This window comes from Mycteria americana, chromosome 4 (genome assembly GCF_035582795.1).
Source record: "Mycteria americana isolate JAX WOST 10 ecotype Jacksonville Zoo and Gardens chromosome 4, USCA_MyAme_1.0, whole genome shotgun sequence".
Taxonomy (NCBI): Eukaryota; Metazoa; Chordata; class Aves; order Ciconiiformes; family Ciconiidae; genus Mycteria; species Mycteria americana.
In genome coordinates, this window is record NC_134368.1 from 74,123,444 (window position 1) to 74,150,353 (window position 26,910).

Sequence of the window (26,910 nt, forward strand, 5' to 3'; positions counted from 1 at the left end):
TGCAACCAGGAGAAGCAAGGCAAGAGATCCAGTATATCTGCTGTCATATCTGTGCACTACTCGTCCCTGCAGAGACCATTCCTTCATCCTCTTACTTTTTCCTGGAGCCATTTTAGCAGCATTGTCATTGACTCTGATCCTTGTACTTGTGTATCTTGCTGAAGGAGGTTACAACTGCAGAGGGAAGTTGCTGTTCAGCTGACAAACAGTAAATATCACATCTCTTTCCGGTGGAAAATAAGGTATTTGCCAGCAGAGGTATGCTATATGACTACCTTCTGTTGACTTGTTCTTGAACACCATGTCTTGATCTGTGGAACTCCCAATCACAAGATCTGCCATGGTAGGGCTTTTTTGTTGCCTGTATGGAAGAGGCAAGGAGTCACAGTAGCACGGATAAATGTCATCCAACTGTTCTGGAGAGAACTCACAGCACCTTCTTATCACAAATTCTGCTCTCTTTTTGCAATAGCTGTCCAAGAATGGAAAAAAAAAAAAGAAGTAGAATTAGATCTAAGCCATTCAGACAAGCAACTGATTAAGAGATGAAGCACAATCCATAGAAAATAATTTGTATCTTGGACTGATTTGTGGGTATTCCGTTAGTGTCTTGGTCAGAAGAATAGAAATTCCTCTTGTCTCTGGTGTAGTGTAACAAAGGATGATCGTGAGTCTGGGCTGCACTTGGAGTTCCTAATTAAAAGTCCATTTCTCCGCTGATACCCCTATGTAGCTAGCATAAACACTGGATAAGCGTAAAGAAAAGAGATGAAGTTAATAGCAGGAAGGCAAACTATTACTTGGAGAATATGTCATTGATTTACTACAGGAACTCCTGAACCTCAGGAAGCATACTAAATTTTGTAACATGCTTATCAAAAAGCACCTAACCATATTCTTGAAATAATTTTTTAAAATGTCATCTGATATGATCTTTGTAGGCAGCAATTAAGGAAGACTGATGTTTTTTAAATTATCAATAATAGTTCAAAAAAGATGAGAATAAGTCCCATCCAATTAATACCCCACATACTTTCATTCAGTGATTTGCTTTCAGCTTTAGATGATTCAGTTGTTTTATACTTCTTCCTTTGAAGAGGAGGTGCCTTTTTGTTACGTGAAGGTAGTCTGTTTAACATTAGGAAGCACAGCTTTCTCCATTCTATCAGCACCTTTCTTTCTGCTGTTGATATTTTATTTCCTTATGAACTGAGGAGTTTCAGAAATAGTGAAGAATCAGCTTGGACATAGCATTTGGTATGTTATTTGAATGTGCCACTTATGATTATATAAAGAGAGGAAATAATTCTTTTATTTTCAGTTTTAAGGCATATGGGATAAATTATTTTATGGATAATAGCTTTTAAATGTTGCCCGAGATTAATATCTTTGGGTAAGTTTTATGCATCTTAGACCTGTCTCTTATGAGTCTAATTTTATTTTTAAATATTTACAGTTTGAGAGACTTCTGTGCTTTCCAAAAGAAGTTACAAGGATGTTTAGTTTACATGACCCCAGTTTCATGACAGCAGTAGCAGATCTGATATCTTATCCCAGAGAAAGCATTTTTGGCCTCTCTCTCAGCCATGTTAATGGTGGGAGTTAATAGCATATTTCAGCTCTAACTCAGCTGGAGAACTCTGACAACAGTGAATCTTTCACAAAGTGTAAACACGATTTGTATTTATAGCATAGTTAACATTTACTAAATAGTTGGGAAAACGATTAGTCTGTTTTTAGCAGGTTGGGCAACAGTCTTTGTTGTGGCTGCAATGAGTTTTAAAAAGTAGGATAAAGTGATTATAAAGTACTGTCACAGAGCAGTAAATTTAGATGTGCTGAATTCAGTAAGTAACGAATTCATGCAGACAAAATTCAGAGTACTGTAGAAACAATCTTTGAATCATCTCTGGCCAGAAGTGTGTTGCACAGATGTCATGCTTGATGTTGTACAGCACAGGAACAGTGTGAAAAGCTAAATAAATGTTAAGAATTGGTCTAGTTTTAATTGCAAATCTGTATTAAGATACCATTATATGGAACCAGAATTAAGAAGAATATATTTAAAGGAAGCATACTGATTTCATGACTAAGGAGAGGTGGACTTGTCAACTGCAACCAAACCCGTGCCCTGGTCTTTTCCTGTGAGGGTATGCAGAGCTGCACTGCGTAACGAAGACAGGGCCTGCGATGCTGTTGTGGGCGGGCAGGTACCACTACTGCATGAAATCAGCTTGTCTGGGCATCGGGACTCTCCCATGAAAAGATGAAGTATTTTCTCCTCGTAAAAGGAGCATTAAAATAACAGGAGCACCATTCCTGCCACCAGTTTGTATCATCTACCTATTAGTTCTCACAGCTCACACTGTGACCTATCTGTGGTGTTGGAATAAACAGGCAAAATGAGCATAAGCAAGTGTTTACTGTGATATCTGGGACGTGTGGCACTTCTTTGATTCCATTCAGCCCAGAGTTTGACATGACGAATGGGGGGTTATTGCCCTTTGTCTTAACTTACGTATATACTATAGCGCCTAGAAACAGTCATAAAAGTATTCAGCTAGGTTTCGATCAGAAAAATATTTGACCTGGATGTTCTCTTTTGTTCTTCATTACAGAATAGATTCTAATATTATCTACTGCTCCTGCTTCTCTATCCAGCAGGAAAAAGACTGATATTTTATAGAATTAATAAAAGTAGGACTAAGAAGCCTGATGTATAAGGATTAAAAAAAAAAGAATCAAAACAACTGCTTTGGCTGGAAGTAGTGAAGCTTTTTGGAAGGAGGTAACTCATGTAAATTAGTTCTTCAGCTCCGAGTGCTTTTTTTTCTCAGCCCCTGATTGAAATTCAAAGGATAGAAATTTTCAGCACAGTCAGTTCCCTCACCTCTTCTTGCTTGACCTGTCTTGTGGATCTATCAGAGCCAGAGAGGCCTTGAGACCCCCTGGGCTCTTTACATTTTCATTTGTGCCTGCCTGGTCAGTCTTAGATAGCTGGCATATTTGTTGGCCAGCATTAAATAAGAAAGAGTAATCAAAAGGTAAACAAGGAATGGAAAAAAGTGATGTTCATAATCCTTCAAAAATAACTTTTTTGAATAGAAAGTATTTCAATTTTTTAACTTTTTTTTCTCTTCCATATGTGGAAAGGATGAGATATGCTAGTGTATAATGGCTACAGTTATCATACACTAAGTCATTTAGCCTTGAATCAAACATGGAAGTGAACAGGCTACAAAAATTTCATTATTTTTTGTGTTGTCAGCATGCTTCGATTATTTGCAGGCTCTTTATGCAGTCCAAACAGTATCTGTATTGACTTTCACAGTAACTGGGAAACTAAAAATTTTTGTTTGGAGTGTTTTCATTGTATTTGCTCATTGCAGCCTGGGGTGTCTAGCTCATCAATGTTCCCACTGTGTCTGCAGATGTGGTATGGTATTTATTTACCAAACTGTATTATATTAGTTATTAGTTATATTTGAACAATAGCTGCTGCTTGAGTGAGAAAGCTTGCAGTCATGCTGAAGGTGCTTTTCCTCAAGCAGTGTCCAAAAATCAAGTCTCAGTTAAACGTTACATTTTATTAAATGATAACAAAAAGTTCATTCATTGCAGTAGAAGACTCTGAGATAATATTGTACCCATACTTTGAAAACAGCAAGTTTGATCTTGCAGGTAGTAATCATGACTTAGTTTAAATAAATGTATTTTTTAGCTTAGCAAAATGACTTATTTGTTTCTTTTTCACAATTGTTACAGATTCTGAAAGGTGATCACACAAGACAGTTTAAAGACCATTAAATGCTGGATTTTTTACATCAGTGTATTAACCTCCTTCAGACTGAAATGTTTTATTGTAATGAAGCTTTTTTATTTAATAACTAGAGATGGCATCAAAGTTGAAGAAATTCCATGGAATGCTAACAGATTGCTTTCTTCCAAAGGAAAAAGTTTTATGTCAGAAAATTTGGAGTCAGCTAAGTAGCAAGTAGACTGCGTGAAGGTAGCAAATTTTAAAGATTTTATGTTTAGCTATTTAGATTGAATGAATAATGCCAGAAATTGATGAAGTTTCAAGGTATGGCACATGGCAATGCCACTACTTTCTATGTGATAATTATTGATTTTAAATGAGAGCAATGAGTTGCTCTCTTGAAATCTTCAGCTGCCACAGCGAAGAGACATGAGGAAATTTTGATTGTGGTGCTCAAATAAAATGGAGACCGTTATATTTTAAAAAAACTAGCCCCAGAGCTGCTTAGGATTTTGCTTGTACTGAATCCAGTTTTATTTGCAGGTCTTTAAATTCATCTTAACTTTCTTTTTAGACTCTTTTCCCTTTTTATTTTGTCAGTTGCTTTGAAGTACTACCAGACCTGTTTTTCTAGTTCTAGTTTTTTTATCTGCTTCTTTCCAGTAGCCAAAGATTTAGGTGTTTTGAATGAGCACATCAGTGCTCCAGACAGAGATACTGTTTGAAATTATCCATGAACCCAGTGCCTCTGAACATTATTGAGTGACATTTGTTTCTGTTGGTTGTGTCTGCTCTGACTAACTGGTTTCTTTCAGATTGGCAGCTGGGATTATGCTGCAGTAGACGGACAGCTGTGTGAACTGGAGATTGCAGCCAGGCCATGCTATGCCTCTGTTTAATATGCCTGGAATGTATATATTCAGATTGGAGCAACTTGCATGGCCCTGAGGGGGATCTATTTGTATTCTCACGAACTGTGATTACTTCCTGTGTTACTTTAATGACTGCATGTAATTGTCATGCTGATTTGTCTGGACAAAAAGACTTCATTTTTCTTTATTCTCACAGAAAATTTCTTAATGTAGTTTAAGAGCTGGGTTAGTGGTTTTGGTTTTAAAGGTGTGGTGGAAGGTATCCTACGCTGTGCTCCCTTCTACATTTTTCTGTGATGCAAATAGAAGAAAGTATTATATATTGACTTGCAAATAGCTTTGAGGAAAAAAAAATCCTTTGTAGAGTAACCTCTCCCCCCTCCAGGTATCTACAGTAATTTGGATTTAATAAACAACAAGTGGTTACACTAGTAATCAACTTCCAAACAGACAACTATGGTATTTTGATCAGACAGAAGGAACTGAAATTAGGGGGGAAAAAAAGAAAAATACTATACAACAGATGTGTTTCTTGCAAGGAAGCTACAAGAAAGGAAGAAAAAAACCCCTATGCTTCATTTATATTTGATGGCTTTCATTTCTACATTTTTATGTTGTTTTCTTGTGTAATGAGTCATATTCAGTTTTGTTACATATATCCCTAATGCACCGCAGCAGGCAAAGGCTGTGCACTTTTTACTTCATACCAACTTGCTAGTGTACTCTAATAATGTCCCCTCTGCAGGTTGGTGACAGTATTTCTGCCCACGCTTCAGCTCTGAAGTCATAAGCCTGTGTTACTTGAGTCAAGTAGTAACTGCATTAGTGGGCTGCAACAGGCATCTTTTACACTCTGCTTGGTTAACAGAGGGTATATCAAACATTTTGCAGGCGTATTTAATGATACCTAAAGAACAGTATGTAACTCTTGATCTTGTAGTATCTTTTCTTTAGCCTTTCTTCTCTCCTTGCTCCCTTCCCTCCCTTGCCGTTTGTTAGATTTCACAGCTAGAGTAGGCACTTTTCTTTAAACCAGTATGTTAAGTGAATAGTGCAATGATAAAACAAAAAATTGAATTGATTCAATGTAAAAGGGTTGATTTGCGAAGTCGAAACAAGAGAAAAATTTTTCTGGTTTGGCATGAAGAAATTAGGCTGCTCATTTTATTTTTGAAACGGCGGATGGGAGTGTGTGAATTTATGATACTAACATTTGAGTGCTGTATTTTTTCCCTGGGTCAAGTGTAGTGCAATATCCCCAGGGCAGGTGTACAGTCAGCAAGCATATACATTGCCTGTGTCAGAAAAGCATTTTGCCCATTTTTCACAATCTTGATCTAACGGGGATTGCTACGAAACAAGGGGAGATGGTACTACAAAGAGCTTCTCTTCTATAATCTTTAGCCTGTTTTCAGCAATTTTATCTAATTGTTATGAATCGTGCTTGCTCTCCGGCTGGTGTTATCTGTGTCTCTGTAGTCTGTGAGGAATTTAACTAAGGATCTTACAGTAGGACTGTAAGTGACTATCTGGTCAGAAGAGGTTTTCTGATCATTTGTTATCAGAGGTTGATTTTAATCACTGTCCCATGGGGAAAGGAGCTAGTCAGTTGGCTGCTAAGCCATTCAACTTCACTGTCTGAGGGGAAACCTGTCAAATATTCTGTGTTCTCTGGTGCTGTAAAGCAACATCTGGGTGGAAGGAAAGGGAAAGCAAGTAATCATAATTGCATATCGCTCAAGCCAATGGAAATCACTGAGGAACATGTGTGTAAACCTTTTTGAATATTGAGAAGTGAGGTAGGAGCGGCAGAGAGCCAAAGTAATTATTTTTGCACGGACTGTTGTTTTCTGGACATAAATACTGGGTAGAAAGATGGAGGATGAACCCAAAACAGTTTCTGTCCCTAACACGTACGCTGAAAGAATATGTATTACAATGCATGATGTTATTTCACCTGGGTTTTCAAATGTTTGGCAATTAAATCTTACAGATTTGAGAAGTAACTGGAAATACTTCGGTGTAGATCTGTAAAGACACATTGACTGAAAGTAGCCCCTTCGAAGCAAACAGTAAGGTTGTAGCTTGTCGTGCATTCAGACTGAGGTGTGCATTTTAACATGGGTATGCTGTGCCGTTAGACTCTTTAGACAATTTGGTGTTTTGTGTCTGAGCAGGCATGATGAAAGCAACTGTGAGCTAGTCTTTTTAAGGGCCTTTAAATCTAGAGTTAAATGGTGTATGTCTTGCCTTTTAACTATATGGGCCTTCATTTCAGGATTTGAGTTCAAAACTGGAGACCGTTTCATTCTTTCTCTGTGACACTCACTGCAGTTCCCCCTCCACCCGCCCTCCCTCATATTTAATTTTATAGTTCTTTCAGACATAAACATGAAAAAAAGCAATTTTGACTTAGTTTCTGAGTGTTGCTGCAAAGAAAAGTAACAAACATCTGTTTTTACCTTAACTGCATCCATATGTTCAACCTCCCCATCACCCTCCTTCCCAAAAAATTTACAGCTGTATTTGGTGGGTACTGCATACTGTTGAATTAACTTTCTTCACAGTTAGATTAGAGGGTAAGTTCAGAGACTGAAAATATCCGTACTAAGCAGTGGCCAAAAGCTACATTATAGCTAAGCCAAGTTTTCAAGTTTTTCACTCTTCCTCTTTTAATTACTTCCCTATTCCCCTTCTCCCCTTCCCAGCCCCCAAGAAAAGAGGAGATGATCCAGGAGACTTTTTTAGGAACAGGTTATTGTGGTAATTGGATAAATGTTAACTTGTGAAATTTGCTTATGGCTTTCATACTTATAAATTAATTGACATTCAAAATACCATGTTTATCATATAAGTATGAGGTTTGAGATGCATACTGTGTGGATTATTGTAAAGGGTTAGTTACCTTGTTTCATTTTATTACTTCTTGTTGTAGCATCTGGAACAATTCTGGCTTTACCAAAGTTTTGTTTTTGTAGAGGATTAACAGGAAGAAGGCTATTTTACTGAGATATTTGAGAAGCAGTGAAACAAAATGTTGAATGATATTATCTTTTACTTTGTGGTATGCAGCATGCTTTCAGAGATAAGAGTTTGTGGAACTAAAGATATCTTTCAAACAAGGGTTATTGCTTTTCCAGTTATATAGTGTCTTTAATAGATGTGAAACTAGTTGTGCAAATTTCCCAAATATTTCTACCTACAATAATCTAAATAGTTGTATGCTCCAGAGAGATTCAGCAATGTGAGAACACATGCCCTTCCTCTGCCACTAGAAGAAGCTGGCAGTCTCTTAGTAATACTGACTAATGCTAGTAATACATTTTTCAAGAAAATTAAGTCAGAAGCTGGGCTATAATTTGTTAGAAAGTGAGTTGATGACTTCTTGACTCATGGTCATTTTACTGTATATTCTCAGGTAAGTGGTAGGTTGTTTTCTTTAAAGGAGGTGTTAGTTATCTCTGTGAGGAAAAGATTCCCTGCTCCTAGCTGATTTTCTTTGACAGTTTGAACAAAAGTCTGAGTGACATCTGGTGGCTAAAATGCCCTGTATTTCTCTTTCTATTGTTATGTAAATTGAGCGAATGAGGATTGATTCTAGCTCCACCATCACATGTTTCTGCAGACAGAGGGAGATTATCTTGCATTCTTCTGTATGTGATCCTCTGACTGAGATATCATCGGAACATGGAGTTGACATCTGGATTGACTTTGAATACAATCTGGGAAAAGGAAGGAATCATTTGGGGTTGCTAGTACACTCTCTTGGTCATAATTAAGAAATGTTGAAGCTAAATAAAGAAATCTTTACTTTTTTTCTTGGTAATTAAAAGGAATGCAAAAGGTTTTTCTGCTGAAGTCTAGCCACTATGTCTAGACATAACTGTGCAAGTGTTGTTGCCTTTACTCAACAGTTTTACAAATTTCTTTTGGATCTCTGAAGATGTTAGTAAAGAGGACATACGGATACCAATATCTGTGCCTTTACTGTATGTACAGTTTTGATATTTTATGAAACCTTGTTACCTGTGGTAGGACGTGATCTGAATGTAGATTTTTCCCAGGTCTGTTGGCTAAAACGGAAAGATTGTGTTAGGGGGCTATTGTAATCCTGGAAATGTAAGCGCTCATATTTTTTGGAAGGACCAGATGGAACCTAATGAGTCTAAAAGACTTGTTTGTGCCGGAACTGTAAATCCCAAACTCAAGCTAGATCATAAACATGGATGTAGAAACGGTCTGTTGAAGACTGAAATGGAGAATTTGTGGTCCTCTAAGGCAGGCTTTGGCAAAATCATTGTCCCACTGGTCAGCAGTTTCACCAGTTCTGATAGAACACTATGTGAAAACAGGCAGTGACTACCTACTTGCGGGTTGAGTAGAATATTTTATATTTGTTTTTAATATCCCAGAGGGATACTCTTCTGCACTGAGGGTGGGTGGGAGACAAATAGCTGTTCTGCTGCTGCTGTTGTGGGGTCTAGGAGTGTGATAATGATGAGCATCATGTATGTGAGTAAGCAGTGGAATCATAACTGTGTCTCTTCCAGTTTTTATGTTGCTGGTAGGTGATGAGTTCCTCTGAGATCTGGACTGTGGAAAATAGTGTTCTGGCTGCTGATCTTTCATTGATTAAAGCAATTACAACATCTGATTTTTGTTCTACATGAGTTTTGGGCTCTTGTTATGATTAATGTATTTGAAGTATTTGAAATGCTCTGCATCAATATGTGGTATCTTGTGTTTAATTTTCCCTTTCTTAGTACTGGCACTATGTGAGAGAGTATAGTTTGTAGAGATAGCATTGGGAATTAAGGGATATACCAGATTTCATGGGTAAGACAAAATTCTGACTCCCTTTAAATGCTGAACGTGGGCTATTTGGGAATGGAAGTTTCTATATTGAACATAAGTCAATGTACAAGGAAGTTAACAAATCTGAAGCTTATTATTTCCTCATTTTATCTATTCTATTTTCAGCTCTAAAAGAAATGCATGGGAGCTGTGCTTCAAGAATATTTTATTCATTTTGAATAATATATTGCATATATATTTTATAGGAAATAAATAGTAGGTCCTATAGAAAGTAGATTTGCCCTAAAGATTTTAACAAGCACAGAATAACTGACTTCCAGGACTGTCTGCATTCTGCTCCTCCTGTGTTCTTCTGGTTCTACCCTCAACGCAACACAGAATTCCCATTTGCTAGTAAAGATATTCCACTCAATCTGCAAGTAAATGTAGGCACATCTTTTTAATCTGGGTGTTTTGAAACTAACAGCTTTTTATGGAGAGGTTAGAGCTGGTGACCAGTATGCTGTTGCTTTGTTAATGCCTCATGTCTTAAGGGACCTCAAATTCTATGCCCTTGTGATTCCCTTGATATCTCGAGTCACAAAACCCCAGATTTGAATTTTAATGTAGCATGTCTCATCACTAGGAAGGGGACTCTGATGGTCTTACTGAGCTTTAGTGTTTCACGAATCTGATATTGCTGTTCCTCAAAAAGTACTCATTGAATCACAGTGTTTGTATGTCGGATTTCAGCTGGCTTTTTGATAAACTTACGTGTTCACCTGTTCTTTGAAGATTAAAGTGCTTCCCAGAGTGGGCAAGAGTGTTAGAATCTGTCCATAGAGTAATTGCAACTCCTGTTCTGGTGAGTTCAGATGTTTCAAAAGCCCTGCCAAATGTAATAAAGTCAAGTGTTTTGGATGGCACGTTTCCTATCAGAGGATTATTATTTTTGATGATCTTAAGGCCTCAGGTGCATTCTACTTTTGGTTTTATTATTTCTGTAACAGGAGAACATTTTGTGTCCTAGTAATAGTCTCTATTATTACCTAAAAATAGTTGTTTGTAAGAATAAGATCAGCATAAGTGTTATTCCATTGTCTCAATTTTAATGAGTGGCTAAAACAGAACAGGAAATATAAGTGTAAGGAGCCTCAAGGTATGCTGAACCACGGAAAAGAAGAATCTCTGAGAGAAAACCACAGTGTTCTAATAGCTAAAAAGTGGCTTAGTGGTTTTCTGTTTTAGCATTCAAGCATCCCATTTAAAGAACTTTTTTGAAAGGTCTGATTTTCAGGACTTGTTTTGAAAGTAGGACTTGCTGATGCCTCAGCTTTGGTACTCAGCATCACTAGACACTTTTGAGAATGTAGGGCTCAATGCGCCATGCAACAGAGAAACTAAAGTATTGGTTCATATGCCATCTGTTAGCACACAGCAAATGCAAGGTAATTTTACTTAATTTAGCTCACAATGAAAGAGATTTAATCTAAGATGAATGATTTAATATTTTCTGTAGTATTAGCCTGTTTCTGTGGATAGTGGAGGGGCCTGGCTGATATTGACAAAATTCAACCTGTCGAATTTTGGCTGCTTGATTTTATCTTTAAGCCAGTGGGCCAATGGTAGCAACATGGAAAACTAGTTGGATGTGCCTAGGCAAGAGGTATAAGTTCACACATTTCAGTGTAATTATTTTTAAGAAATCACTGTGCATGAGATGGTATTTTCATGTATGCCCTATGAAGAAAGTGGTAAAGCATGTTGCTGAAGATACAGAGAAACTTTTTTTTTTAAAAAAAGTTGCATTATATCTTCATGTTCTCCATTAGCTGCATTTAATATTAGTCCTGCTGTGGTAGTTTAATGCATCCTAAAGTTATTTGCTCTTTTTAAATAAAAATGAAAATAAGAAAAAAGCTTGGTGTTGCTTTCATTGTAGTTATTGCTGTGAAACTAAGCAATGGAGTTTAAATAGAAAGTAGAACACTCTTAATGCTTACAGAAACTTTTTAAAAATTAACTTTGTTTCTGAGTTATGATACAAACAGGATAAGCCAGTGTTAGAAAGGAAAAATGGAGCCAATAAAGAGGGTTTCTGATTATAATAGCTTGTTTCTGTTTAATATCATTGAGCAGGATGAGGTTTTGCAGAGTTTCTCATGGAAATAGCATCCACAGTACTAAAATGATTACCTCATTCTTAGTACCAGTGCCAAGCACTTAGCCCCACAGTGAACACACGGGGTTGATTTTCAACATGAAACAAGCCAGAAGTGTGGAATGACATTTTCAGGTGACAGTTATGGTTCTATTGCCTGTAATTAGCACCTCTTAACATGCAAACCTGCCTGTGCCTTTCCCAGGCTGTTGAAGCTCAAATACGAAGTTTTGGACAGACCCCTTCCCAACTGCTCATAGAACCACATCCTCCAAGAAGTTCTGCCATGCAGGTGGTAAGTACCATGTTAACTCTTTGTGACCTGCCATTTTGTTCACCTCCTTTGCTATCTTAAAGTTACAGAACCAGCCACTTCACTTTGTTTTTATGTGGTCATGGAATTCTGTTATTAAAAACAGCAGATGAGTTACGATTTTGTAGGACTGGGAGTCTATGCAGTGCTTAACTATTATTTTATTTATTGCTGAAAGGATTGTATTGATTTCTAGTACAGACCTTTTTTGTCAGTGTAATCTAAGAACACTTAATCAGTTGATTTTGTTAATACCATACCTGTACAGGTGAGAGCCAGTCATCATGGAGACAATTTAGTTAATCTTTGGCAGATTCCCCAAGAAGCATGGATTTAGGAGGTGGAACTTCCTTGTCTTTTCCCCAAGGCATAGGTTTTCCCCTAAAACTAGGATTACTAGGAATTCATGAGCTGAAACTTACATAGCAAAGAATGTGACTAAATGTGTTTTGCAGTAAAGCTAGGGTGATAAAATCCAGGCAGTGAGCATTAACATGCTTTCCCTTTTACCTCTACTTGTGTCTAATATAATTTTATTATACAAACTATTATTTTATTACTGATTACTTTCCATATCATGTTGTGTTCAGTCCTTGGGTCTAAAATATCATTTGTGTTGTCATAGATCCAGAACTAAGTATATTAAGTGATACTCTGACAAAGTGGAGCAAATGGTCTGCTAATTCCCAAGTTTTTCAAAAGGTTACATTCCCTTATTGTTAAGATGGACATTTTACACTGAAATGTAAAAAAAGACATTTTCTTCTTGTATGTTCTGTAAGACATATGTCCTACTCAAGCAGACTAAGGTTATTAGATTAAAAACATATCTGAAGTGCAAAAGGTTTTAGAAAAATTACACAAAAATCTGAAATGTTTCCAAAGTAGCTTACAAACCTTGTGATGTAGGAGTCTAAGAAATGTATACTTTCTTGTCAAATTGAGCTACTAGCCTTTCTCAAATATGTCATGGGTTGTACATGAGACTTGCTCAGCTCGCTCTCCCCCCATCCCCACCACCCTTTCTGCAGCCAGTACATGCTACACTTTGACAGCTGTGCTGTAGACATGCTCCTGCCCTGGGATCCCGTGTACTGGATGGGCAGAGCTGATTGTGCTGATTTGTGATCTGCTGGCCCATTGCACCTCCCACGTAGTGTCCCAGGGCTGCAGACCGCTGCAGTGACTTGTGTGTGCTCTTTCAGAAGAGCCCTGTTAACAGGGATGTCGGGGAGCCCAAGTGCCTTCATCATACAGTTACATGCCATATGTGTGTCCGTCTGTCATGGTGCCATGCACTAGGCACTTGCCCTAATTTAGAGGGATTTGTTTCAGGAAGAGGAGGAACTTGAGAAGTTGATTGTTGACGTGTTTGTCAGGCCCATTGTTATATAAATAAATTTGATGCCAGGAAGCAGTTTGTGTGGTTTTATTGTAATATTTTTCATGATGGTGAATTAGTAAAGATTTAGTATGTAATGGAAGAAGTTAAATTCTATGAAGTTAACTGTTTCTAACTCCTGTGGATTTTTTGGGCTGAGGTACGCACAGAAAAAAACCCTTAGTTCTCCACTTGCTTTGGCCAGATTTGTGGTTATTAGTACATGATTTTATAATAGCAATATATTAAGTGGTTTTAAAAGTAGTATTCCTGGAGTTGAAATACAGTAAGGATGTTTTTCCTGTCACAATTTTGAATTCTTTCTAGTTGTATTATTTACTGAGTTTTCTGTTTTCATGTGTGTGTGTGCATGTATGCATGAATACAGCCGAACTGAAAGCTACCACGTGCTGTGTTAAGTGCACAAGCCATAATATACACCAGGTGTAGTAATTAGCAGTCACACGAAGGCTGCCTATTTGTCTGGTTTTGCTGCTGTTGCTGTATCCCCTTGTGTTTTCAACCATCAGATAGCTGGATTTAATTGAGGCCACATCAGATGAGGCATTACTGACACCTTTAATTGAATGAGCATCCAGGGAGGATTAACTCATAATATTGATTGGCTTTTAGCCACTTGCTCAGAAGGGTGTCTGGGTAGCTTATTAGTTGCTTTTATTTACACCTTTATGCAAAGACTGTAAATAGGAATTCATAGAGCAATATGTTTTTCTAAGTACTCTTAATAACTTTTTAAAAAGGAGTGATAATAAAAATGCAAATGTATTTAATTTTTTTATTAGTTCTGTATAAATATACATTAAATGTATGCACTTACATACACATATATGTAATGAAATATTGCAGGTGGAAAACAGCCAAGAACACTTCATTAGTGTTCTAATTCAGTTATTAGAAAATTACAAATACTAGAGCAATATGGCTACTGGTGACTAGGATGGTTGTATCTATGTCTCAATGGAGTTCTCTTTTTTTAGGTACACCACATAATCACAGACACATTAAGTTTTGCTTTTCCTCCTTATGTTTGATATCTGGATCTAAGGTCCTCAACATTTTGTTTCAACATTTGCAATATTGTTAGAGAGATTAGTTTAAAAGTTTTTAAACTTCTCAACTTACTAAATTGAAAAACTAAAACCTAAAAATATTATGTTGAAAATGAGAGTCTGGATTCATTCCCTCCCTTTAGTATTTCTAGAAACAATGCAGGATAGTGTCTGTAATCACGTCCACTTTATATTCTTTACAACTGCATTTAATTATGTTTGTCCTTTGAAACACATTTGCAGTGAAGTCTTCTACTTTGCATTCATAAATCTTATTTTTGTACACCAGAAATATATACAGAACATATATCTAGTGTATGTGTGTATCTGTTTATTTTAATGTGCTTTCATGTTCTCATCTGGCTTGTAAAGAATTGCAGTCTGCCAATTTAACGCAACTGGAGACAATCTCTGGGAGCAGGAATTTCTTTTGCTCACTTCCCCCCCCCCGCCCTTGTTCCCTCCTAGTTTGGCATTGCTTTCCTTGACATACTATCTCTGCAGATAGGAAGGAGAATTCTTTTGGCAGAGATAGGTGATTGGAAACTTTTAGTTTAATCTGCTGTGATCTGTAGCAAAGTTTGTATATAGACACCCTGTGTTCAACAAGGCCCTCAAATTAATAGTGTACATGAAGGTTTTTCTACCTAAAATGGTTGTTTCCACAAGCCTGTCCACTATTATTGCATTTGCTTTTCACTGCAGCTGCTATTGGATCTTGTGTGTTTTAATCCAATCTTCCTTCTCTTGTCCTGTCTTCTTTTCTCCTCCCCATGTTTTCTTTTCCCGTGTATTTGGGTTCTTGTTGTGTGCACTCAACAGTATCTCCTCCTGCAGAGTCCGTTGATGTTCACAGACCAAGCTCAACAGGACGTTATCATGGTTCTAAAGTTCCCATCCAACTCCCCTGTCACTCATGTAGCAGCCAACACCCAGCCTGGTCTGGCCACTCCTGCTGTGATCACAGTTACTGCAAATAGGCTATTTGCTGTAAACAAGTGGCATAATCTTCCTGGTAAGTAAATTATAGTAAGTAGCCTAAGAAACCACTGCCAGCAAGCAGTACTTCTGTCGTCTGTTTCAAAATTTGTTGCAGAACTGTTTTAAATTTAAAGTGTGAAGAGCAAGTCCAGTTCATTGCCACAGCATGCTCTTCACATGTGGATTTAGTTTCTCCTTAAAAAGGTAATCTGAACTATTGTGTAGTAAGATGTGTAGCACACAAAAGGTTTGTAACAACGATATATTGCTTTCCAGGCCATCAGGCACTAAAACAGTATATCACTATTTTATCATGATGAAGTCCCACTCTTCCTCTTGAATTTGTTTTTCAGTCAGATGGAAACCTGAACCATATCGCGTCAAAGACAAGTTTTAAAGCATGTAGAACTTGCCTGAAATCTTTCTTGCTATCTTTTTCTAGTTGATTATGAACACCATATTCTGATGTTAAAGCCACTCAATGAGTATTAGAAGATAAAATATATGGGAAGTCTGTATCGTCTGTAACTTAAACATCCCCAAGTTATTAGGTGCTTATGTATTGTATTTGTCAATATGAAAAGAAAACAACATATCCATTTGCATAGCAACCAATCCAATTAATTTTCCTTTAAAAATGTGTTGGACTTGGGAATATAATAATTCTCTTTTCAATTCTAATGTTCTCTAATCTTAAAGGCACTCATCCTCCTTTCCCTGACTATGACAGTCTCAGGCCCAAGCCATGAAAGGTAGTTTATTTCAGTGGTATGCAGTAAATCTCGTCAAAGGCTTTTCAAGAAAGGGAAAAAAGAGCTTCTACTCAAATAACTTAAATAGAAGATATTTGCATCAGAGTAGTACTCACATCACTGAAATTCCTACTAAGAAATCTGGACCCGTGGTCCTTGATTACATTTTGAAAAAAGCCAGATGACTCCCACACTTTTTCCTAATTCTTACAAATTACCTCTCAACATTGTACAAATAGAAACATCTATGTATTATTTCAGCCACCCAAGAAATGCTTAAAAGGAAAGGTGGGAAGGAAGGGGGGAAGGGAGGCTTGTCTAGATAACAAGTTGTGAGCAAGAACTATTTACAGGGCTCTTGACGTTTGTTTGAAAGGAGGATGGCAATATCCTCTCATACCTTGGATGTGTGACCTTGGGCATATAATATTCAAGACTTTTAAAAAATAGCGTTTGTGGACATACAACAGTCATGGGAAAAGAAGAAGTTCTAAAGCTGGAGGAGTTGATTTTGATTTCCTCGTAAGTCTGCTGGTTGATGATCTGTGAGCAAGCAACCAATTGTTGAGTGTAGTAATCAACTGTTTTGAGTTGAACAAAACCTTCAGATTTTGTTTTTTCCCTCACGTCTGAATGGGAGAACAGTAAGCTGTGCTTTTGAGTCACTATTTTTTCATTTAGAGGCATTTTACACTTGTCTTGCCTTTACAAAGAGCTCAAGAAAACCTCCAGTTCAAGACAAACAAAAGCCAACAGAAACCTACCTCACCCCACTTCTTTGAGAGCACACTGATCAGCTGCAGGCTGTTAATGGAGTACTATGCTTAAGATATCTGGGTATGGACTCCTGAGACAAGCTTCACTAGACTTCACTGTTGTTGCCTTCAAATTTTATACCAAAATGGGATCTACTAGGATTAGAGGGCAGGTATCATTACTACTCCATATCTCCTGCTGTGGGCTTAGCATTGTCTTTACTAATTAGGCACCATGATAAAAAAGTTAAGTTGCCAAATGACCAGTTGTCACTGATGTGTAATTAAAAATCTCATTCTTGCTTTTGTATATGAGTTTGGTAGCTTTGCTGGCATCTAATGGCACTGGTACCCAACAGGGTGCCTCCATTTTGTCATGTGGATTTCATGTTTTGTTCTCTGTTAGTGTTTCATTGCAGCAGAACTTTGACTTCCCAATTACTTATGAAACCCTTCTATTGATACTAATTTTTATATTAAGCTATGGATGGTAGATAGAAAAATCATAGGTGTAAGTATTCAGCCATTATTTTTTGTTCCGCTTCCAAGAATGTCTTGTGGGCTGTTTGGGGTGGGGGTGGGGAGTTTGCTTGCTTGCTTGTTTGTTTTTAGTGAAGCTGTGGAAAAAAGGCACTTTTTTTAACACTGAAGGAAAATTCAGGTGGTAAACATTTCACCGGTATGCCAGGTGCCCAGATGAAACGTAGGTCAGCAGAATTATATATTAACTTCTATGCAAACTTGCAAATAAATGGTTTTTGGTGATGGATGAATCCTTAAATACTGGATGACTATAAGATTTCCCTGTCTGCATCATAAACTGACTTTTTTAAAAAAATGTCCTTTGTGCTTCACTTGTTCAAAGCAGTGCTTTAAAAAGTAAAGAGGAAAATAGTATTTGCCACAGTCAGCAGATGGTTGTCACATTCTGTTTTCAGTGCTCTTTACCACTTAATTTTGTTTTGTTGCGACAGGAGAGGTTGCCAGTAAAGCATCTGCTAGAGCTTATGGCTCAGGACCGGAGCTGCTGCTGATAGCATAGATTCAGAATAACACTAATCTAAAATAAATGTTTAATAAGCAGCCAACGAAAGCACCTGGAATTTTTCTTTTTTTAAATTCAATTGATGCAGAAGAATCTTGAAGAGTTTAAAAAAAAAAAGGATGTAGCTTTGATTTAGAAAATGTGTGTGGCTTTACATATTAAAAAAATGCAGAGTTTTAAAATCTTCTTTCCTGAATTCCAGCTCATCAAGGTGCTGTACAAGACCAGCCTTACCAGCTGCCAGTGGAAATCGATCCTCTCATAGGTCTGTCACTTCCTTCTCTCTTTGCGATTCATTAAGCTCTGTATGGTGGCCCTGAAGTGTAGATTACGGTTGTTTTTCACTTGCTGGTTGCTGGGAATGGAATTTTCCTGATAAACCATTTGCATGCAAATTGGAATGCAATGAGCTGTGGCTATGCTGGTATTTCATCAACTCCCCCTCGTTGGTTTGCCTAATTTGAACAGGCCTAGGACGCGTGTCAGTGAAAATTAATATGGATGCTGTAATAATGTGTGATTGAGAATGTGCATGAAGTACTGTCAGGATAATATTGGATCTTTTCATCACTCAGACTTGTTGATGAGCAGGAGCGAGGCACGTTATGATGAATTGGTGCACTGGTAATGTGATGGAGCTCCTTTGCTGAGGAAATTTTCATAATAACAGTGGGGTTCTTAACTGCACCGTGTTGTGAAAAATAAAACCATGGTGCCAGGGTTTCATCATTAAAGGAGATCAATCCTTTCTTCATAGACCTGCTGTTCAGGCTGAGGGGATTAATGTGTAATTGCAAAGTGGTTTCAAAGTTGAAATATATTGCCTACTCCATTTTAGTATTGAGATATTAGTATTCATTTTTCAAGGGTATTGCATCTTTTGATCAGCATCACTAGTTAAATTTGTGTATGTTTTTTGTTTATTAAAAAGGGGTGGAGAAATGTCTCTCTTCTATTTAATGACTCAGTGTAATAGATTCAATTCCTGACTTTTTATTATAGAGGTTTATTAGTTTATATAGAGCTGATTTTCCTATTAGCATGGTTAGAGTTTGGTCAGTTCTTTCATTACAGACCCAACTTTGGGGAGTGTGTACTTAGACTATAATTCAGGAGCCTGTAGCATGGCAAATGGAACCTTAAACGTGATCAAAAAAGGAAAACTCAAACAACCTAACCTCAAAATACAAACTAGTTGTAGGACAGTTCACAGGAGCAAAAAGGACAGGATTCTCCCCCCTTTCCACCCCAATTCTATTAGATTTCAGACATAGCTCTGTTTTTTAAACTGTCCGTTTCAGGATTGTAGTTTAAGTGAAAAAGAAGTGAAGTGGCCAATTATAGAAGCATGGAAAAATCAGAGCAAAAATGAACTTGCCTGGGTAGGTTAGAATGACAGGTCTGTCGGCCAGTGAGAATTAATTTCAAAACTAATATGCATATCACAGAGGGAACTGCATTGTATCAGTCTGTACATACAGACTGTTGCTGGGTAGCCGTTTTGCTGGGTAAGCTCTATGATAAATCAGGAACAGTGTGGGCATATTAAACCACTTTATAGAGCTGATAAAATTAAAATGTTTTTCCAAAAGTTTTAAAAATCAATTCCATCTGAATAATGCAATACTTATAATTTATAATGAGGAGGACATGTGCTGTAAGTCTTCTTTCCTTCCTGAAATAGATTTTATCCAAAAAATGTTTGGAGCAGTAAATGTATATTCTGCTTTAAAACCTGCTATCAAGTAGATCTTAAAAATATCACAGCAAAAAAACCAAAATCACATTGGGCCTGTCTGATGATTTTTCTACATATTGCGAAGAACATTCGGAAGGAAATAAAATTTTTATTTTCATTTGCATTTTTCATAATTTTAATATTATAATTCAATTTTCAGGGTTGCCTTTAATTTACAAAATACTTTGACTTTTGTTCGGTATAAACACCTTTAAAATTAATGTTCATAGTTCTGAAAAATGGTTTAATATTCTTTTCAGACAATAGATCTCAAATCAGCCTTGTGATTACATTGGACATAGTTTAAAAGGTTTAAGGCTTTCTTTGTCACTGTTAAGTAGCATCATTGGGTACAAGCAAGTAATTACGTAGATAATATTAAAGGTTTTTAATTGTGGCTAGACACATTTACCTAGAAATGGCACCTAAGAGGACCACAAAATTACACTTTTATGGTTATAGCAGGAATCTTTTTGCTGTCTTGGTCATAAGAAGGGATTCCTGCTGTTCTCATTTTCCAGTTGCACAGGAAGATGTAAAACAGCAATGTCTGATATGACACAGATCCTAGACCTCTTTTTGAGGTGAAGTTTTTTGAAGGTCTTATCCACACTGAATGTGTCGATCTGCATGTTTTTGGGGGGGTTTATTTTCCATTATTTTGTCATACAGAACCCTTCACTGTGCATTATAGTGCATTGTTGTTACTCTTTAAGTGGTCCCAACAGTGGTGAAGGCCCCGCTATGTGTTACCTGCAGAGGAAGTGGCAATACTTTGCTAAATTATTTGCTACCCATATGGACAAGACAGTATCAATATTTTAAACATAGCGAAAGCATAAATAAATTAAGGATTTGATACAGAGTAAATGGAATAAGCCCAAGGCTTAGGGGATAGCTAGCCCGTGAGAATGGAAAGAAGTTAAAGAACAAAGAGTAAAGCAAAGCACAAGACCAGGACAGAGACAGGGCCGGGGGACCACCTGGAATGGAAGTAATAGTGCTCCGAGCAGTCGGCAGACAAACCCAGGCCCTGGAGAATTTACTTTCCTGGGATGGGAGTCAGGTTCCCTCAGGAACAAAGAACATTAAAAGTTCTTCCTCCACTGTAGGATTTTCATTATATATAGCTATAGGGACCCATATATATATATATATATATATGCACACACATCAATTAATAAGGACAAAATATAATATGAAAAATGTGTTCATTAATTGATTCCTGTCCATTCTGTGGGTTCACAATGCAAGATTATCTGGGGAAATAAAACAGCAGGTGATCAAAGTAGGGTAAATATTTTCTCTCAACCCTAAAGGAGATTATGGAGATAAGCTGGTTAATTTTTGTGCAATGCTCAAAAAAGTGTGAAATGGTAGTGATGTTTACTGCAGGTATTATTTTTTTAAATTACAATGCGTGCAATGAAATACAACTTTTGTACGATTTTGAAATCATAATTCTGTTGTCTGCTGCATTTGAGCCACTATGTATATAGTTTTTGAGCATATATGTATATGTACTGTCTTATAATTACATTCCCTTCCTTTGTTTCTTAATTTTTAATTTCCTATACTAGAAGAAGGGGGAAAGGAAGCTTATTACACTTTTATGTATCATTCCTTTTTGCAGTCTTTCATTTATATTTGTCAGCTGCATTTGACTTAAGGAAGGGACGACTTCTATTTTAGAATATATACTACAAGGAATTAGCATTGTTCCCAGAAGTGTAATGAGTATTTTATAGTAAAAGTAGAAAGAAAATGTCCCTGCCACAAAAAACAAGTAACAGCAGTGAGATATAGTTTTGGTGTGAACGTAAGTTTCTAAAATGTGCTTTTATTCTCTGAATGTGGATGCTAAAATTTCTTGATTTGTGTGTCTTTCTGTTCAGCCAGCAATACGGGTATGCACAGAAGGCAAATCACTGACCTTTTAGACCAAAGCATTCAGGTACATTCCCAGTGTTTTGTCATCACCTCTGATAATCGTTACATCTTGGTCTGTGGCTTCTGGGACAAGAGTTTCCGAGTTTATTCTACCGACTCAGGTAATGTATTTTTAAAATATGGGAATAGCTTAAAAGATTTTTCTGTTCATTGTCAACCTACTGTTTCAAATAAAGAAAGAATGGGGAGTGGGAGGGAGAAAGTGGAGTATGTATTTATTCCCCTATTAATAATATTTGTCAAATCTTTTCTTACCTACTACTACTGTGTATTGTATGCTATCATTTTTGTGGAATGATGGCAAATGTAAGACAAGGAGCTCTTGTTTAGCCATAGCATCACACTTCAAATCTATATGACAGGCATGGCTGTTCTTACACTGTAGTTTCCACAAGTAAATGAGTTTTTGTGAAGCTTTGCATAACAGGAGAATTAATTGTTCATAGAGTGCTTATTTGAATTTAACTCTGGTTGGTTTTCAACACCAGAGAATTTTTTTTGAGGAAATACAGGCAAGCACCACAGAATAAGAACAGAAGTGAAGTCTTGAAATCTGGTGAAAGAATACTTATGAAAGCCTTTGAAAGCTATGCTATAACAGAAAAATTGATTTGGAGCCACTGAATTCTTTCATATAACATAAACTGATCGATATAATGGGCAGCAGTTAAATTAGTCTGTCAGCTGGCATGTATCCAAACTGTTGAAGTCATGCATGTGTCATGCTAAATAGAAAAGAATCTTTCAGTGTAAGAGCTACAGGAATTTAAAAGCCATGGAGTCTCAGAAAAAAATAAGTATGATTTTTTCCCTTTCATTATCTTATAATGGGAATAGCGACCTCACTGCAAGGTACTTCTTTGGGATTAATGACCCAGTGTGCTTAATGTGTGTGTGCTATCAAGCTTTCCAGTAAATTATTAATCTCTAGGGAATATCCTACATGTTTGTCATCATTTCTTAAATATATTAGTTAATAGTGTTTTTCACACTCGGCAAACCAAAATGTTTAACAAAACAGGATGGTCTTTAATGAAAATCTGTTAAGACTAGATCTCATGGCCTATTTTAGCATATCTGTCATTTTTGCTATTTTAAAGCCTTAAGTATAAAGGAGAAGTTCCATTTACTTCATATTGACTGCCTACAATTCATTATACAGGCATCTTGTTAGACCCTTCTTAGTTTAATTTTCTCATTGATGAAAATAAATTTACATAAAACTGTGAATTTAAAGATCTTCAGAAAAGTTAGCTAGCAGTAATAAATATTCAGCATATATTCTTGATTTATATGAATAGAGAACGAATTTTTTTATGTCAAAGGATATATTTTACTTTACACCTTTGGGAGGAACTTGTATGATTTTGGTAGCTTTGTCTTCTATCAGTCTGAACTACAAATATCTCATGAAGCTATATCCTGTCTGTAAGTCTGATACAGCAGGCATTTCATTACTACCATAGCTAATAATGGTATAAACCAAAATACAGTTGTCAAAAAAGTTGCAGAAGATTTTTGTTTTCTGTGTGTCTCCTGTTTGTCAATATAGCAACTCTAGCTCTAGGTTAAATCAGAGAATTCAGATGTAGTTTATTTTGCTTTGAATTAAAATGAGAATATAGTAGTGAAGCACTTACTCTGAAATCAGCAGAACAGCAAGGGAAAAAGATGATGTGATCAGTAATGCATCATGGCAAGTGATCACAAGTGTTGAATTCAATTATATTTTAGCACTTAACACAAAAAGGGAACCTTTTTCCTACTAGATTTTGGGTTGGTTTGGTTTTTTTTAACAGGAAATACTTTTAACATAAATCATGGGTTCTCAGAATAGCTAGTAGAGCAGAAGCACAATAAAACCTTCCTCCAGCAGTGGGAATGATTTCTAGACAGCATTTTAGATTCAGTAGTGCAGAGACTTGAGTCTTATTTTTCTTTTAATTATTCGTAGCACAGCTGTCAAATAAAACATTAACTAGAAAATTTGTTCTGTCAGAAAGGGATATCTGAGTGCATATCATAAAGTTTGATATTACTGTATAGAGAAGACAACTCATATTAAAAGAAACAAACAAAAAAGTTGAGGAACTCCTACAAGGTTCATGATTTTTTTTTTTTTTTTACTAATATGAAAGAGCAAAAGCTTATTTCTTGTTTTGATGGAATTGATTGAACCTTAGCTGCACAGTAACAAAGTAAAACTAACAAGGCAGTACAACTACATGAACAACTGTCAAACAAATAGCCTTGAAAAATGTTTGTTTTCTAGAACAGAACCTATAAACATAGAACATAATTGAAAGAGAGATCTCTATAACTCAGCGACGTTTATAGCATAAACTTGTGTTCTAAAAGTATAAATCACCTCAGGTAGCTGAATACCTATGGCTATACAACTGAAAAATATATCACATAATTAAATTATTCTCAAATCTAAACCATGTAATTGACAATTTGAATTTTCAGCGAAAAACATACACTTGATAAGATGTTTTTGTATATTGCCAAAATGCGATTATCTAGTCTGTGAGCATTTCACTGCTCCTAGCTGTGAAGTTCAGTAACTTTTTCTGACTAAGTCTGTTGACTAGTCAGCATCTGAGACAGTTAAGTGACCCTGCGGCACAAATTAAAGCCCTGGTGTGCAGAGGTGAGTGCTATAGAATGCTATTACAGACTCACAGAGGTGAGTGAAAGACTTGATCCCTGAGTTACTCTCCTTTTCGATACAAGGAGATCTGCATAGTAGGGTTTTGCCCCTTCCGGTCGGAAAAGGCTCATGTGACAGTATTCCATTTCACAATTTCTCTTGGAGGATTATATTTGCCTAATAAGTTTTGTCAGTGTTTTATTTTAAATCTGATGTACAGGTTTCCTTTAAATTACATCATGTTACTCTATCTTTTCTTCATGTACTAAAGTAATTCCTCTTTTTTGTAGATATTCATACCTTCCTCTTGTTTTTTTCTGGTTTTCTCCACTTTAATGCTATTACCTTTTTGATCTTCTGTTATAAATCAGGCTGTTAACATTATTTTTGTTCTTTCCTCAGAACCACTCCCTTAAATCTTTTGTTACCGTTAGTGTTATTTAATGGCTGGATATGAATACAGTGCTTTTGTACTGTGTGAAAGAGGGCCATGAAATGTGTCCTACTAGCCGTATTATGTGATTGACTAATCGTTTGTACTTCATCCACCAAAATATTTTATTAAGATGTGCTTAATCTGAGTCCCAACACTGATTTGTGTTACTGCTTCTCATGTTACTAGTTATTATTTTGAAATACTTTTTAGAACATTTTATTTCCGGTACAGTAGTTTGCATTTCCTATTTCTTTTTTTGGCCTGTATTGTAAATCCTTCCAAAACCATCACTCATTTCCCCTTCTGTTCTTCCTCATTCTTTATTCAGCTCAAAGCACAAATGGATGCATGGTCATTTGGGCTGAGGAATCTGAGGTCACACATTAATGGCATCACACATCACACTTCCTTGTGTCATTGGAAGCAGAATTTGGCCTGGCCCATGTTACCTGAATGGGCCAAGCAGGCGCATAAGAAATGTGTGTGTTATCTTTTGTCCTGTCTCTACAAGGTCTACAGTTGCTAGGCTTCTGCAAATCCAGTGAGTTGGATTTTAGTGCTTACATTCTCATTTCATAGGATCACATATGCTGCTGGCAGATCCAGAAACCTGCAGGACACATGACATGTTTGCTGTGTAGGAGCCAGCCTCTGGCAGGGTGGTCTGGCAGAGATCTACTGTGGGTGACCTTACATGTGTTTCCTCTCCCACATGCAAATCCACTATGCCTGAGCATCCAAATTTACATTTTGCTGAAAATATTGTGCTGTTTAGTTAAGGTTAAAAGGTAATAGTCATATTCATGTTTATACAGACTCTTGAATGGCACATTTTTGACTGCCTAGGCTTTCCTTTCTTTTTAACATTTATCTCTCTTATCAATGTTACAAGCATTTGTCCTGTATGCAATGAGTAAGAGACCTTTTTCCAGGTCTGTCTTCTGAGGTTTTTTGAACATTACAGAAATTCTTAAAAGGGAAGGATGCTGGTTGAAATAATTGACAAGTGTTTAAATGGTGATGGAAAAACCTGGGTACAAGCGTAATTTTTCATCTTAATCTCCTTTTCTCTGTTTAAGGAGGTGCTCAAAAGCTGCATACGCTATATGCACATATATGCTCTCACCCTACCAATTTCTTCTGGGTCCTAAATTTTACAGAATCACAGAATCGTATAGGTTGGAAAAGACCTTTAAGATCATCGAGTCCAACCGTAAGCCTAACACTACCAAGACCACCACTATACCACGTCCCTAAGCACCTCATCCAAACATCTTTTAAATACTTCCAGGGATGGTGACTCAACCACTTCCCTGGGCAGCCTGTTCCGATGCTTGATAACCCTTTCAGTGAAGTAAAATTTCCTAATATCCAGTCTAAACCTCCCCTGGTGCAACTTGAGGCCATTTCCTCTTGTCCTGTCACTTGTTACCTGGGAGAAGAGACCGACCCCCACTTTCAGGTAGCTGTAGAGAGCAATAAGGTCTCCCCTCAGCCTCCTTTTCTCCAGGCTAAACAACCCCAGTTCCCTCAGCTGCTCCTCATCAGACTTCTGCTCCAGACCCTTCACCAGCTTCGTTGCCCTTCTCTGGACACGCTCCAGCACCTCAATGTCTCTCTTGTAGTGAGGGGCCCAAAACTGAACATAGTATTCGAGGTGTGGCCTCACCAGTGCCGAGTACAGGGGCACGATCACTTCCCTAGTCCTGCTGGCCACACTATTTCTCCTACAAGCCAGGATGCCATTGGCTTTCTTGGCCACCTGGGCACACTGCTGGCTCATATTCAGGCAGCTGTCAACCAACTGCCCCAGGTCCTTCTCTGCTGGGCAGCTTTCCAGCCACTCTTCCCCCAGCCTGTAGTGTTGCATGGGGTTGCTGTGGCCCAAGTGCAGGACCTTGCACTTGGCCTTGTTAAACCTCATACAATTGACCTTAGCCCATCGATCCAGCCTGTCCAGATCCCTCTGCAGAGCCTTCCTACCCTCAAGCAGATCAACACTCCCGCACAACTTGGTGTCGTCTGCAAACTTACTGAGGGTGTGCTCGATCCCTTCATCCAGATCATTGATAAAGATGTTAAACAGAACTGGCCCCAACACAGAGCCCTGGGGAACACCGCTTGCGACCGGCCGCCAACTGGAGTAAACTCCATTCACCACCACTCTCTGGGCCTGACTGTCCAGCCAGTTCTTTACCCAGCGAAGAGTACACCCGTCCAAGCCATGAGCAGCCAGTTTCTCCAGGAGA

At 37.3% G+C, this 26,910-nt stretch overlaps 1 protein-coding gene across 7 annotated transcripts in view; it reads left to right on the plus strand.

The window, feature by feature from the left end:
• Positions 1-26,910, plus strand: part of LRBA (LPS responsive beige-like anchor protein) — a 434,320-nt gene that overhangs the window by 373,266 nt on the left and 34,144 nt on the right. For 5 of the 7 annotated variants that reach the window (XM_075500920.1, XM_075500925.1, XM_075500922.1 and 2 more), the window contains 4 exons: positions 11,793-11,882; positions 15,174-15,366; positions 18,087-18,149; positions 21,518-21,673. In XM_075500920.1, coding sequence (XP_075357035.1) covers positions 11,793-11,882; positions 15,174-15,366; positions 18,087-18,149; positions 21,518-21,673 — 502 coding nt within the window. Of the gene's footprint in view, positions 1-11,792; positions 11,883-15,173; positions 15,367-18,086; positions 18,150-21,517; positions 21,674-26,910 lie in introns of those variants that run through there. The other 2 variants (XR_012775615.1, XM_075500924.1) reach the window with 2 other exon arrangements.